The sequence below is a fragment of the Sus scrofa genome, chromosome 1 (genome assembly GCF_000003025.6).
Source record: "Sus scrofa isolate TJ Tabasco breed Duroc chromosome 1, Sscrofa11.1, whole genome shotgun sequence".
In the NCBI taxonomy this organism is placed as follows: Eukaryota; Metazoa; Chordata; class Mammalia; order Artiodactyla; family Suidae; genus Sus; species Sus scrofa.
The window spans coordinates 15141602-15156897 of NC_010443.5; the positions used below are offsets into that span (position 1 = coordinate 15141602).

Sequence of the window (15296 nt, forward strand, 5' to 3'; positions counted from 1 at the left end):
TTTCGATCTACAGGTCCTGTCGAGGGAGAACATCCAGGATTTTAGAGGAGGAACCCTGCTGCTTGGATTTCAGTTTCTCTTTTACAGCAGGCACAGAAAGAGAGGTCTGAAAAATGCATTTGGGACAAGAGTGGAAGTGAATGGATCTCGAATTTCTTATTATTGTTCAAGCTTTGTTGTTTTCTCCCCCAAAGACTCTCTGCCACTGTCGAATCCTGCAATCTTTCAGAAAAAGATGGTCAAACTATATTATTATAAAGAACAAAGCCAACAAAACACCTAAGTTTAAAAAAAAAAAAAATGTCCACCAGGAGAAACGCAAATGCAAGGACTTGGCCTTTGATCTGAATTTATACACGGAGGAATTTATCTACTGGGCCAAGAGTTCAAACTCGGCTGGAATACAGCGAGCCGGCCTCCCACGGATGAGTGCAGGGTCTGGAGCCAGAAAGGATGCTTGATTAGCTTCAGAACAGAAGACGGCGGTGAAGGCAGGGGACTAGGAACTTCAAATACTCCCCTGATGTCTGATTCAAGGCAGGGAAGTAAGCAGAAAACAGAAGTATCGCAAGCATAATAAACATTATCAAAAAGAAAATATTTTTGCTGTTAGGAAGGGAGGTTTGCAGACCTTGCCCCTCCCCCTCTCAGGGACATGCCAGCCTCTGGCTCTGGTGACCCTGAGGCACAGAGGCTCTTGGGGAGGGAGGGGAGGTGGAGAAGGGGGTGGGCTCGGTGGACTGGAGATGCCCTGAGGCGATGCCCTGGACCAAGGCCTTCCCTGCCCAGTGGAAGACCATCTGATCAGCCACGTGTCTGCTATATCAATGGCTTTTTATTTAAAGGCGTTTAGATGTTCCCGCTCTGGTGCAGCAGGTTAAGGATCCAGTGTTGCTGCAGCTGTGGCTTGGATTCAATCCCTGTCCTGGGACTTCCATATGCCTCGGGTGCAGCCAAAAACAAAGGGGAGGGGGGCTTTGAGTTTGTGGTTCCACATTTTTAGGAAACTCAAAGGATTGATAAAGATAGAGTCTGATTACAAAATAAAAAAAAAAATTGGGGCATTCCTGTTATGGCTCAGCAGGTTAAGAACCCAACTAGTATCCATGAGGATGTGGGTTCAACCCCTAGTCTTGCTTAATGGGTTAAGCTGCAAGCTGATGCGGAGGTTGTGGATGTAGCTGGGATCCCGCATTGCTGTGGCTGTGGTGTAGGCTGGCAGCTGCAGCTCCAATTCGACCCCTGGCCTGGCAACTTCCATATGCCACAGGTGCGGCCCTAAAAAGAAAGGAAAATGCAATAGCAAAGGTGAGTACGTAAAAATGAATCAGTTCTTTACTGTTTATTCAATGGGAGAAAAAGAATTTAGAAGTTGATTCAGTGGAAAACATTTTGTAAGACAACTTATATATTCAAATGTGGTAAGTGAATAATAAGAACTTGCCAAGTGCCCAGTCACACAGGATCAGAGGAGGCAATGTGACTGACCACAGAGGCGGACACTGCAGTGATGGGGCCAAAGTCAAGGGCAGCTGGCCCCCACCAGAATCTGGAGGAGGCAAGGGAGAGATTCTTCCCAGGGCCTCGGGAGGGCATGTGGACCTGCTGGAACCTTGGTTTGAATCTACAAATACTAATTTCAGACCTCTAGACTTCAGAACTGTGAAAGAACAAATTCCTGGTGTTTTAGGAGTTCCCATCGTGGCTCAGTGGTGATGAACTACTATCCATGAGGTTGCGGGTTTGATCCCTGGCCTCACTCAGTGGGTTAAGGATCCGGCATTGCTGTGAGCTGTGCTGTAGGTCACTGCATTTGGTTTAACTTTCCCCTGCCTTACAGGTTCTTATTTTTTCTAATGAAGTAGTAGATTATAAGTAATGCCATAATTGAATACTTTCTGACTTTTTTCATTGATAAATAATTTCTTATATATTAGTTATAGGTTGAGTTATTAGAAAAATCATATTTTTCCAGTTTGCCGAAATATTGATTTCCTTGCATTATTATTTTAAATCATGTAAGATGATTAGACCCCCTTCCCATCAAAACTTTCCTTCTTTCCTTCTCTCCCTTCCTTTCTTCCTTCAAACCTGTGGCATATGGAGTTCCTGGGCCAGGGATCAGATCTGAGCTGCAGTTGTGACCTATGCTGCAGCTAAGGCAATGCTGGATCCTTAACCCAGAGATCAAACCTGCGTTCCAGGGCTCCACTCCAGAGATGCCTAGGATGCTGTTGCGCCACAGTGGGAATTCCGAAACTTTCTATTAAAAGGGAATTAAGAATTTCATGGGCGTTCCCTGAGGCTCATGAAATTCCCACAAGCAACCAGACATTTCTTCTTCCGATGCCCAAGATATTTAATGCAGATTAAAAATCTGGCATTATCACTGCTGTGATGTGGGCTTGATCCCTGACCTGAAAACTATGCTATGGGCACAGCCAAACCAAAACCAAAAACAAACCCAAAACCCCCAAAAGAAAGGAATGTCACAGCAGTTAAGCTAGAAAACATTCCATCTTAGTTAGATGGGGGAGACTTAATTCCCACCATCTTTTAGAGATGCTAAAGATGACATCTTTAGATTTAATTTTCACAATCTGTTGAGCAGCTTGGGCTTCTAGCCTATTTGGGCTCCTGCCTGGACACAGGACGAGGGGATCTCGCTACTCCAAGGATGGCCTGGGGTGAGGAAGGGAGGATCCCTTCCTTCCTTTCTCAGCCTCACTTGTGGCACATGGAAGTTCCTAGGGCAGGGATTGCATCTGAGCAGGAGCTGTGACCTACGCCTTAGCTGCAGCAACGCAGGATCCTAAACCCCGTGCATCACCCCTCCACAAAGACAAGCTGGGTCATTAGCCCACTGCGCCAGAGCAGGAACTCTAGGAGGACCTTTTTCTTGAAGCATAATGGCAATGAACAATCTTTGAGCTGCTCCTTGACGAACAGAGTTTCAAGATTAAAATCAGAGAGCCCAGGTGCTCCCCCGGGAACCCTGAAACTGTGCTTTACCACTCGGGGGTAAAAGTCCCTGTTGATAGCACAGAACGGCTGCAGTCAGGCTAAGGATTCGTTTATGATGATTAAATATCACTGAAATGTCTGCTCTAAAGACAGTTTAGGGGAAAAATGAGCTGCTGTGGGACTTCTTTCTGTGTGGGCAATTCAAGAAAATTATTTGGTAGTAACCAACATTTACAGCAGGGCCACAGTCAATGTCAATCTGTACTAAACATAAGTTTGCACATAGAAGCAAAGTAAGGGAGTGTCTACAGTCTTCAGGAATCTGCCAGGCTTCTGTGAGCTCATGTGAATCCTGCCACGGCTGAGAGATACGAGAAAGCTTCAAAAGGGAAGCCGAACAGGCTGTGTAGAGGGGAATCAAACCCCCAGATCCAATCATCTTCCACCAAAAGACTGACGAGTAACGCGGCAGGATCAGTTTCACCGGGACAAACAGCTTATTTTAATTCATTCTCTCCAGTAATATCAAAAGAATGAATCATGCCGTTATTGTAATGAGAGTGAAAGCCTTGGGAAGAAGGAGCAAGAGCTCAAATCCTGGAGATTTCTTGACATCTTCCGTTCATATGAAGTCCCATGCTGTTTCCCGGAGGGTGAGATAAGCAGGGATGGTGAGGGGGTGACGGGAGGAAGGCAGTTCTCTTCTTCACATGGGGTGCGCCTGCAAGGCGCTCTGCAAGGGGCAGGCTCATGCTGTGCAGCTGAGTCCCGACGAGGATCTGGAGTCTGACCGCAATGTGAGCAACCAGACTTTTCCTCTCCCTGGACCCCAATCTGTCCAAGCTACTCTCCAAGCTTTAACATTTTCTTCTTCGTTCCTTTTTAGGGCCGCACCTGTGTCATACGGACGTTTCCAGACCAGGGGTCGAGTCGGAGCTGCAGCTGCAGGCCCATACCACAGCCACAGCAACACCGAATGGGAGCCGCAGCGTGTGGCCATGCCAGATCCGTAACCCACTGACTGAGGCCAGGGATTGATCCCGCATCCTCACAGAGGGTTCTTAACCTGCTGAGCCACAATGGGAAACCTCTTGATTAGTCTTTCCAGTCCAGAGGAATGCTTGTCAGGGAAGATGAGCACAAGGATTTATGTGCAGGTGCTGGTTAAGCTAAGGATGTTCTGCCTATTAACTGAGTCTGAACGGCAATATCATTGAGGTATAATGGGTTTATATGACCTACCAGGAGAGCAAACGAAAATGGACCAAATACTATCCAAGAGAGAGATGAAAAACACTACCCAAGAGAGATGAAAGACTTGCAGACTCTCGGAGTTCCTGCCGCGGCTCAGTGGTTAATGAATCCGACTAGGAACCCTGAGGTTGCAGGTTCGATCCCTGGCCTTGCTTTGTGGGTTAAGGATCCGGCGTGGCTGTGAGCTGTGGTGTAGGTCGCAGACGCAGCTCAGATCCCGAGTTGCTGTGGCTGTGGTGTAGGCTGGCGGCTACAGCTCCGATTAGACCCCTAGCCTGGGAACCTCCATATGCTGCGGGAGCGGCCCTGGAAAAGACCACAAAAAAAAAAGAATTGCATACTCTTGCTCTGGAGAAAAACGACAAGTGGCTGAAATGTAGTATAATGGGTTGATGTGACCCGGGAGACTGGTTGGGACGGGGTCAATGTAAAGTTTAAGAGGAATGATGTGGTATTTTCCCAAGGCTTGGCTGGGAAAGCCAAGACATTCACACGCACATAACACATGCAGTCATATCAAAGGACCAAAATAACTCTGCTCTCAAAGCTCAAGTTTATGAGCGTCTCTGTTAAACTAGCCTCCTGTAGTTCATTTTCTGGAGTTTTCTTTTTCAGAAATGATAAAAGATATGAAACGCGACTGCAGTTACAACATAGCTCCCACCCCACAGCAAGAAACACACACAGACAATACCAAACACCACACACACAACCCAAATCGAGTAATTCCACACGGTGTATTAGTGTCATTTCACCTGAGTGGTCTCTTATCTTTGTCATCAGAGCCTAAGTCTTTAGGTTTTAGTAAACTAAGACTTACAAGTGAAATCTCCTCGTGTTGACTACCGGGAGTGACACAAACACAAGTGAGAGTCCTGTAAGCCTGCCTGTAGCTCAGAGACAACTGGAAAAGAAGGGTCTTTAGGTCAATCAGGCTCATCTGGAAGGCCCAGGATATGCTGGCAAGAGGGAGAGGTGCTTGGCTAATGAATAGGAATAAGAGGCAGTGGGGAGAAGGAATGGGGGTGTTTGAGGAGGAATGGGGGTGTTTGGTGGGGGGGGGGGGAGAAGAACGCGTCTTGAAAATATGGTGAGAACGTGTTTGATAGACGGGATGGAGCGAAACAGCCCCAAGTCTCTAAAACTCCTGATGGCGAATATTCCAGGGAGGAGGATGGGGAGGCTGGTCCTTTTTCTTCACGATGGGAAGCTACGACAGCAGCCCGCAGGTATGGCTGTAGGACTGAGGGGCAGACGTGAGCAAGACCAAAGCCCCCCACCCCGCCCCTCTGCTGTGGGCCGCCTACACTGTGTGGACCATACGACATCGAGGGCTCTGATTTCTGCTGCCCTCTCTCTCCTGTGACCCACAGGACCCTCTGAGCTAGAAGATCTGTTTCATCTCTACAGATCTTTCCAGCGGTAATAAGAGCCCACTTCACCTGCTGTGTCACAGTGTTATGGGTGAAACTGTGTCCCCATGAGGTATGTTGAAGTCCTGATCCCAAGTACCTATGACAGTGATTTTAACTGGAAATGGGGGCTTTGTGGAAATAATCCAGTTAAGATGAGATCAATAGGTGGGTCCTAAGTCAACATGACTGGTGTCCCTGTAGGAAGAGAAGGACACTTGAAGACAGAGCTGCCCAGGGAGACAGAGGGACATCAAGGGTGGCTGGCCGCCTCCAGAAGCAAGGAAGGTCCCAGAAGGAATGGTCCCTTCCGGAGGAGGTTAGAGATGGCATGGCCCAGATGACACCTTGACTTTGGACTTGTTGTGGCCAGAAGGTGGGAGAATAAATGTCTGGTGGTTAAGCCACACGGGGGGATTGTGACACTCTGTGACGGCGACCCTAGGAAAAAACACACTGGAGCTCCTCTATCCCATGATTCTAACTCTGCACCAGGGGATACGTGGTAGGAAGGCAGAGTTGGTAGAGTTAATGACAGCAGATGTTACTTCTAATTCTGGAAAAAGAATAATAAGTTTGCGGGGCCTCTTTGTTAAGGCAAGAGACGCCTTTAAACAATCTATACTGAGATGGTGTGGCTGACTTGCACTGAAATCATGTCCAGGCAAGGCTATCACTGTTCTGATCATCAAACTGCGTAGTCACACCCAGGACTGACCCAGGTCATGGCTGTGACTAGGTAGGAATTCACAGCAACCAAGTCAGGAAATTATTTATCAGACCCTTTTGGTAGGAAATGCCACAAAAACAAAAGGAAGTTCTAGGATTTGGACCAGGAAGAAAGAAGGAAAAGGAAGGGGGGAAGGAAGAAAGAAAGAGTTAAAAAACAAACAAACAAACAAAAACCCCAAGGAGTTCCTGTCGTGGTGCAGTGGTTAACGAATCCGACTAGGAACCATGAGGTTGTGGGTTCGATCCCCGGCCTTGCTCACTGGGTTAAGGATCTGGTGCTGCCGTGAGCTGTGGTGTAGGTTGCAGATGTGGCTCAGATCCCGAGTTGCTGTGGCTGTGGCGTAGGCTGGTGGCTACAGCTCTGATTAGACCCCTAGCCTGGGAATCTCCATATGCCGCGGGAGCAGCCCTAGAAAAGGCAAAAAGACAGAAAAAAAAAAAAACAAAAGAACCAAAAAACCAGCACAAGAGTCTACCTGAACTGGGTCCTGCGATGTCTTGTTCATTCAAAACAGGCCTTGAACTTGCTCTGTTTCCGTGTCCAGATCTATGTCATAAAAGCAGGGCCGCGTGGGCAGTCCTGGCATGGTGCTCATCTAGGAGAGAGAACAAAAGGTTACATGTTAGCCAGGGCTGCAGCGTGATCCTGCAGAACCATGTACCTCTAATACCATAAATTAACTCTCTAATTCAATTCAGCCTCAGAGAACTGGCTTTTCTATACATGCACCTCTTAAAATTCGCCATCTGCTCTTTCCATCTTTGTTTAAGGCAATGAAATCCCCCTGTGGTCCCACAGCACACCGTAGCTCCCAAACAGTGATGTTCGAACCTCTTCTTCTAAGTCAAATCTTAATGCTGGAGCCCAGCAAAGATGATCCCCCTCTGGCTGAAAGGGACAGTGGGTGTGGATGAAATGCTCATCCCCCAACACACCTTCTGGGAAAGCCTCTACCTCTTGGAGCACAGTTTGAAAACTCCTGTTCTCCAGATAGTAATTATGCAGGCCTCCTTTACCAGAAATAACCCTTGTTTATTGAGCATGTACTACGTGCTAGGCGCTGTGTCACTGCTTTGCTTTTTTCATCGTCCCCCAAACTCTTACAAAGTGGGTGTTTTATTGTTTCCCTGTTACAAGGAGGGAAACAGGTTGAGAAAGGTTAAATCATTCGCCCAAGGCCACACAGGTAAAAACAGCAAAACGGGAAATGTGACTCCATGCTTGTCATCTCCAATGACTCATTTAACTGGCTGGGCACTCAGTGAGTGCCACATAGACGACTTAGGTTCCTCACTGCCTTTAGAGGTAGGTAGGCACTAGCTTTAGCCTCACTTCATTGCTGATGACAGTAGATGTTTAGGCACAAAAGGCATGTGCCCAAGGACACATGGCTAGTCAGTGGTGGAGACAGAATTAAAAACAGGTCCATGCTTCTGTTTTGCTGCACTGCGTCAAGATCAGTTTTGACAAGTGCATTCTTTGTTCACCTGTGCCAGAAACCCTGGGTGAGCTGGGAAAGCCCGGCCGGTTCTTTCTGGTGAAGCTTGCACACTAAGACATGGGTCTAGGGAGCTCCCTGGTGGCTCAGTGGGTTAAGGGCCTGGTGTTGTCACTGCTGTGGTTCTGGTTTCATCTGCATGCGCAAGGCATGGCCAAAAATAAATAAATAAATAAATAAATAAATAAAAGAAAAAAAGAAAGAAAAGAAAAAAGAAAAATCTAGAACCTGGAGTGTGAGGCTCCTGAATGAGCCCCTTATCAATTTTCAGACTTGCCTTGTCCCAGCTGGCCCAAAGTTCCTAACAAAAAAGGAACCCAGGATTTCCTTATGTGGCTCAGTGGCTCGGTGGGTTAAGAAACTGACTAGTATCCATGAGGATGAGGGTTCGATCCTGGCTTCATTCAGTGGGTTATGGATCTGGTGCTGCAACAAGCTGCAGATGTGGCTTGGATCTGGGGTTGCTGCGGCTGTGGTGTAGGTCGGCAGCTGCAGCTCCAATGGGACCCCTAGCCTGGGAACGTCCATATGTTGCAGGCATGAAAAGAAAAAAGGAACTCAGATAAGGCCTCTGGACCAGATCTCAGCTCTCTCTCAAGGCCCTTTCTGTAGAGACAGGGATTTCCCTGTCTGCCACCCTCTTCCCTCGTTTCTACCTTCTCTAAGATGCGGACAGACTGCTGCTACTCAAATTGGGGTCAGTGGACCAGTAGCACCAGCATCACCCACGAGCTTGGAAATCCAGAACCTGAGGGCCACTGGAGTTCTTGCTGTGGTCCAGTGGGTTAAGAATCTGACTGCAGCAGCTGGGGTCGCTTATGAGATGCAGGTTTGATCCCGTGCCTGTTGGGGCGGGTTGATGGATTTGGTGTTGCTGCAGCACAGCTTGAAGCTGTGGCTCGGATTCCATCCCTGGCTGGGGAAACTACCATATGCCATGGGTGGTGGCCATAAAATTAAAAAAAAAAAAAAATCTTGGGGTCCACCCCAGGCCCGCTGAATCAGAATCTTCAATTTCAGCACATCTGCAGGAGACTCGTGTGCACGTTACCCTCTGAGACGCCTGGGCTTAGTCAATACGGCCTGGGAGGCCTCCCCCTCCTCCCTTTGGCACCGGCCAAGGGGGTCTGCGGGGGAGGGCAAGGCGTGGGGAGGAAGGGGAGAGGATGGTGCTTCTTCTTCCCGGCCTGAGCTGCAGGTCAGGAGGAAATGGGTGCACCTGCCGGATTTCCTCCATCCGCCACTGCGAGGGGTGAGCGGGGAGGGTCCACGCGGCCAGATACAGAAAACGCCGTGTTATGTGGCCGCCAGCTCCCATCTCACTAATTGCCCGGGAGTGCACTTTGGGTACATTACAGGCTAAAAAGCCATCGGAGGCCTGTCTGGAAACAGGCACCATGTATCTCATGTCTTGAGGAAAGTGTGCTCTGGGTTTCAAGCAGTTAATACACAGGAGGTTTTGGCACTCGACCTGCTCGTAGTGGGGAGTTCCCAGACTTTCAAACTTTAGGTATGTGGATGGCTACTGACCCTTCTGCTCCTAGCGGGGGGGTGACATTTTTCTCTGGTTACTACAGGGCCTGCTCCAGGGAGACCCCAGAAAGAAACCCACGCTTCATACTTTAGCACTGAGACATTAAACACAAGGGACACGGGTGGGAACTGTGCATATTTTCCCCAGTTCTCTGGGCTGCAAACTCACACCGGTGGCCCTACATCCCTTCTCCTACCTGACTGCATTCTGACGCGGGCATTTTAAGATCTCTGACATGAGATTTTAAGAGCATTTTATAATCTGTGTGGAGAGATGGATTGGTGCAGCGGGTTAAGGATCTGGCACATCTTGCGGCTGTGTTGAGGGGTCAGTCCCTGGCCTCAGAACTTCAACATGCTGCTGTTGTGGCCAAAAAAAGGGAACCAGTGTTTTATGGTTTAAGAGAAAGAAATGAGTGATCATATTCGGCCACAATGATGCTGTGTCCCATTTCTTAAATTAATTCTCCAGGTCGAAGGCATTTGGGGTAGGATGTTATCCCAACTTTACGGCTGCTGTTTCGGGGGCTGTGACACTATCCCCTCCACGGTGGAATTCAGTATGAGGCACAACAGATCTAGATCCTCGAGGTGAGAAAACCCAGGAAGAACCCGGAGGCAATGCACTTGGGCTCAACCAACCAAAGCTGCCATGGAAGCTCCTACTGTGGATAATACAGTAGTCTGCTAGTTTACGTGCTATTTTTACAGACATGAAAATTCAGCTTTTCACATTTCACTTTCACCTGGTGCAAGATCAAGACCGACAAAGGCCGTGTGATTCGTGTGCTTCCTGCAGTTAAGCACCGGCTGCAGTGATGAGAGCAAGCGCCTCTGGGTCAACCTGATGCTGTCACAAAACTGGGAGCTTTTCAAAGTAGCCAATAAATTAAATACTGAGAAGGATGAAATGTCTTTCCTCAATTTTCAACTCATTCCTATCAAATGAGGGAACAGTGAGTTCAATCAGAAGACTTCTGTGTGGAATTCCTGCTGTGGCTCAGCGGAAACGTATCTGGCTAGGAACCATGAGGTTGCAGGTTCAATCCCTGGCCTTGCTCCGTGGGTTAAGGATCTGGCGTTGCCGTGAGCTGTGGTGTAGGTTGAAGATGTGGCTTGGATCAGGTGTTGCTGAGGCTCTGGTGTAGGCTGGTGGCTACAGCTCCGATTAGACCCCTAGCCTGGGAACCTCTGTATGCTGCAGGTGTGGCCCCGAAAAGACAAAAGGATGGAAAGAAAAAAAAAAAAAAAAGATTTCTGTGTTCTTTTCCAATGACTCAATTCTTCCCAGAATGAAGGCTACTGAGGCACAACAGACAGGGAAGCTTATGGTGTCTGCAGATCTGAGGGGCTTGCAGCCCTGGGGACAAAGGACCATGTCCACTACTCAGCCATGAAAAAGAACAAACTAATGCCATTTGCAGCAACATCGATGGAACTAGAGACTCTTATACTGAGTGAAGTAAGTCAGAAAGAGACAGACAAATACCATATGATAGCACTTATACCTGGAATCTAATATACAGCACAAATGAACCTATCTACAGAAAAACAAACTCATGGACTTGGAGAACAGACTTGTGGCTGCCAAGGGGGAGGGGAGGGAGTGGGAGGGACTGGGAGTCGAGGATTAATAGGTGCAAACTATTGCATTTGGAGTGCAAATGCATAAGCACAGTGGAACCATAGCCACTTCTGCTGGAACATGATGGAGGATAATGTGAGAAAAAGCATGTATATATGTATGTGAGACTGGGTCACGTTGTTGCACAGCAGAAATTGACAGAACATTATAAATCAACTATAATGAGAAATTAAAGAGCCACCTCCAGTCCAGCTACATTTATTTATCTATTCATTCATTTATGCAACCACACCCATGGTACACGGAAGTAAGTTCCTGGGCTAGGGGTCTGATCAGAGCTGCAGCTGCAGGCTTACACCACAGCCACAGCAATGCCAGATCTGAGCTGCGTCTGCAGCCCACACCACAGCTCACGGCAACGCCCGATCCTTAACCCACCGAGCGAGGCCAGGGATTGAACCGGAATCTTTATGGATACTAGTGAGGTTTGTTACTGTTGAGCCACAATGGGAGCTCCCCCAGTTTGACTTTAATTCAGAGACAAAGTAAGCATTTTTAACTCACATCTGTTTTGTTCCTTCAGTTCATGATCTTAAATGGAATCCCTTCTACACATTTCTTTCCTCCACAGATGTATCATTCAATACACATCATCTTATTTCAAAAATTTAAGAAGAACCAAAGACTAACTGTATGATGATGCTTTTTTGTTTTTGTTTTTTTGCTTTGCAGAACTGAACCTGTGGCATGTGGAAGTTCCCAGGCTAGGCGTTGAATTGGAGCTGCAGCTGTGAGCCTACATCACAGCCACAGCAATGCAGGATCTGAGCCGTGTCTGCAACCTACACCATAGCTCATGGCAAGTCAGATCCTTAAAAACCCGCTAAGGCCAGAGACTGAACCTGCATCCTCTTGGCTACTAGCTGGGTTCGTTACCACTAAGACACAATGGGAACTCCCATGATGATGTAATTTAAATAAAAAGATTCTTTTTAATGAAATAATAACTCAAAAATTTAAACTGTTGAGCAAAAGTATTTTCTGAATTGTAAATAGGGTACCTGGCAATATTAGGCCTGCAATAAATATTTAAAAATTTTTTTTTACTACAGTGTAGTTCATTTACAATGTTGTGCCAATTCCTGCTGTACAAGCAGTGACCCAGTCATACACATATATACATTCTTTTTCTTTTTTTTTTTTAATGTTTTTTTTTATTTTTGTCTTTTTGCCATTTCTTGGGCCATTTCTGCGGCATATGGAGATTCCCAGGCTAGGGGTCTAATCGGAGCTGTAGCCACCGGCCTACACCAGAGCCACAGCAACTCGGGATCCGAGCCGCATCTGCAACCTACACCACAGCTCACGGCAATGCCAGATCTTTAACCCACTGAGCAAGGGCAGGGACCGAACCCACAACCTCATGGTTCCTAGTCGGATTCATTAACCACTGCGCCACGACGGGAACTCCTCTTTTTCTTATATTATCTTCCACCACGTTTTATCTCAACAGATTGGATATAGTTCCCTATGCTGTAGCTATACAGCAGGACCTCACTGCTTATCCATTCTAAATGTAGTAGTTTGCACCTACTAGCTCCAAACTCCCAGTCCATCCCACTCCCTCCCAATTCATCCTACCCCCTCCCAGTATCTTTTTAAACAGAGAAGTAAAGTGGGAGATGATTAGAGAATTAGGAAATAAACAATGAAAACTTTTTGTTTCTTCTCTTCTTCCTCTTCTTTGGACGTGAGGGACAGAACCAGTTATATCTGACGGTCATTCAGATAATTAGACAGACTACCCTAAGAAAATGCATGAGGAAGAATGGCCAATATAAACATCAAGTGACTAAAAGGAAAGAAGAGAGATAGTAAAAATCATTATAATGAAAACAGTGCTGCTACCACTGGGATTCCACTTGCTTGACTTAGTGGAGATGGATGTCCGTGGATTTCTTTCTGGGATGGGTGACATCCACCTGGCACAGCTCATGATGGCTTTCAGAAGGTGACCTCTGTGCAGCCTTGGGGGTAGAGTGGTGACCACAGCTGCCTTCCAAAAGGTGACCTCTATTTCATAGCCAGGAATGCTCTGGGAGCTTGGGGCGTCCTGTCAGAGGGCATTTACCTTTCCTGGTGGCCAGTGGGTGACTGTTACCATGGAAAAGGACATAGCGATACTTCATTTGACCCACAATCCTTTGCTCAACACTCATTCTGCAGACCCAAGGTGACCAGGACCTAAGTCCCTGCTTCTAGAGGGACAAACCATTAAGTAGACCATTTGGGTCAAGTCATTTTTTACGTTTTAGCTCAAAATATTTTCTGTTCTTGGAGTTCCTGTTGTGGCTCAGTGGTTAATGAATCTGACTAGGAACCATGAGGTTGTGGGTTTGATCCCTGGCCTTGCTCCATGGGTTAAGGATCTGGCATTGCTGTGAGCTGGGGTGTAGGTCGCAGACACAGCTCAGATCCCACGTTGCTGTGGCTCTGGTGTAGGCCAGTGGCTACAGCTCCCATTTGACCCCTAGCCTGGGAACCTCCACATGCCGCATGGGTGCGGCCCTAGAAAAGGCAAAAAGACAAAAATAAATAAATAAATAAATAAATTCTTTTCCGTTCTTTGCTTTTTATGTAAAAAGAATGAACATAAATTCTTAACATGTGACTTTCTAAGATGGAAATCATGTTCCATTATTATAAATATGGATTTATATTATGCTCACATACTGGACCAGTATTACAGCGTTTGGACTATTCCAATTTATTTCAATGGCCCTAAATAAGAGACTGAGCAAGTACAGTTATTTTCCCCCTCTTTTGTAAAGGAAGCTGTAACTCTTAGCAGTAAGAAGCCTGTTCCAAACTAAGTTTTCCATTAGTTAAAAAAAAATTACTTTCAACAACAAAAAAATACTTTTAAAAAGAAAACACTTTCAACAGAGAAGTAAAAAATAGAAGTGAAACACCACATCTCGATCCTCTAATCCTGCTTCCCAGAGGTGACCCTATAAACAATTTCTTGTGCAAACTTCCAGGTAATTTCCTACTCTTCTATAAGCCAGTGATTATATGACATATGCTTATAAAAAGTTACATGTTATGTATGTATATAGTCATGTACAGAAATCGGATCATTCCACCTGTGCAGTTCTGATTTTCAGGGAGATTAAAACTTGAAAGGTAACTGGGTGACTGCTAAACAAAGGAACGCAGCTGGAGCAGGGGGAGTGGTTGCCAACACTGTCTCCGGTGGACCTTTGAACTCCTTGGGGGTCAGGGACACTGATGCTCCAGCAGGTGAAAATCCACGTACAATTTATAGTTGGCTCCATATCCACGGCCCCGCCCTATCTGCGGATTAACCAATGCAGATCTTGGCTTGTGCAGCACTGGCATATTTAGACTGAAAAAGAATTCTGTAGAAGCAGACCCGCCCGGTTCCAACCCCTACTGCTCAAGGATCAATGGTGTGAAGTCAATGGGCCCTGCCTTTTGGAAAATGAGAGATTAGGGAGGGTTCTTCAGAAGAAAAGCAAATTAAACCTGAAGCAGGAGGGTCTGAAGATAAAGAAAGGAAGAAGTTTGGCACCTTTGGTGCAGAAGCTAAAGAACTCAAACATGAGAAGGACCAATGGCTTTACGTTCCAAGACCACTATGCATTTTCCCCATCAAATTAGGTATTTATTTTCCTGTGATTTGTTCTGATTTTAAGGACGGTAGCCTTCATCACATTTGAATTGTGGTTGCCAGGAACGCCCCAGGCAGGCTTGCTGGCTAAGACTCTGTCCTTCCTGTCTTGGCCTGGAAGACCAGGAGTGGCAGCCCCAGGGCTTCTATTGTCCTCTGGGTGTTGACTTCATCCTCAGGCCTCCTGCTGCGCGTGGGCAGCTCCGGGCCACTGAGCCACACCCGGTGCTATCCAGTGCAAGGAGGAATGTCGCCTTCAGTGGCTTCTTATTGTTTTCCACTGGTTTCCTTTCTTTTATTTACCAATTTTCAAAGCAATAATTTCCTGCCGTGGCAACTCCAACTGTAATACCTCTGGGACTCTGCTTAGCACTGTTCCATGCACTGTATCTCCTTTAATGCCCACAAGCCCACAAAATCAATGTTATTACCGTTCCATTACCCGTCCCATTTTGCAGATTAGGAAAATAAGACTTGAAAAAGCATAATAGTGTGCCCCCAAATTGTGCAGCTAAGAGCTGGTGGAGCTGGAGTGCAAATGCACACAGTGTCACCCCAAAGTCCCAGCCGTAACCCCTGATCCCCACTGCCTCCCTTACACCATGGCGTTCAATGTCACTCCC

General features: G+C 46.9%; 1 protein-coding gene across 1 annotated transcript in view; it reads right to left on the reverse strand.

The window, feature by feature from the left end:
* The window catches only part of MTHFD1L (methylenetetrahydrofolate dehydrogenase (NADP+ dependent) 1-like), a 189337-nt gene that overhangs the window by 673 nt on the left and 173368 nt on the right, over positions 1-15296 (reverse strand). Inside the window, 1 exon segment of the mRNA XM_021086779.1 lies at positions 6839-6958. Coding sequence (XP_020942438.1) covers positions 6869-6958 — 90 coding nt within the window. The 3' untranslated portion in view covers positions 6839-6868.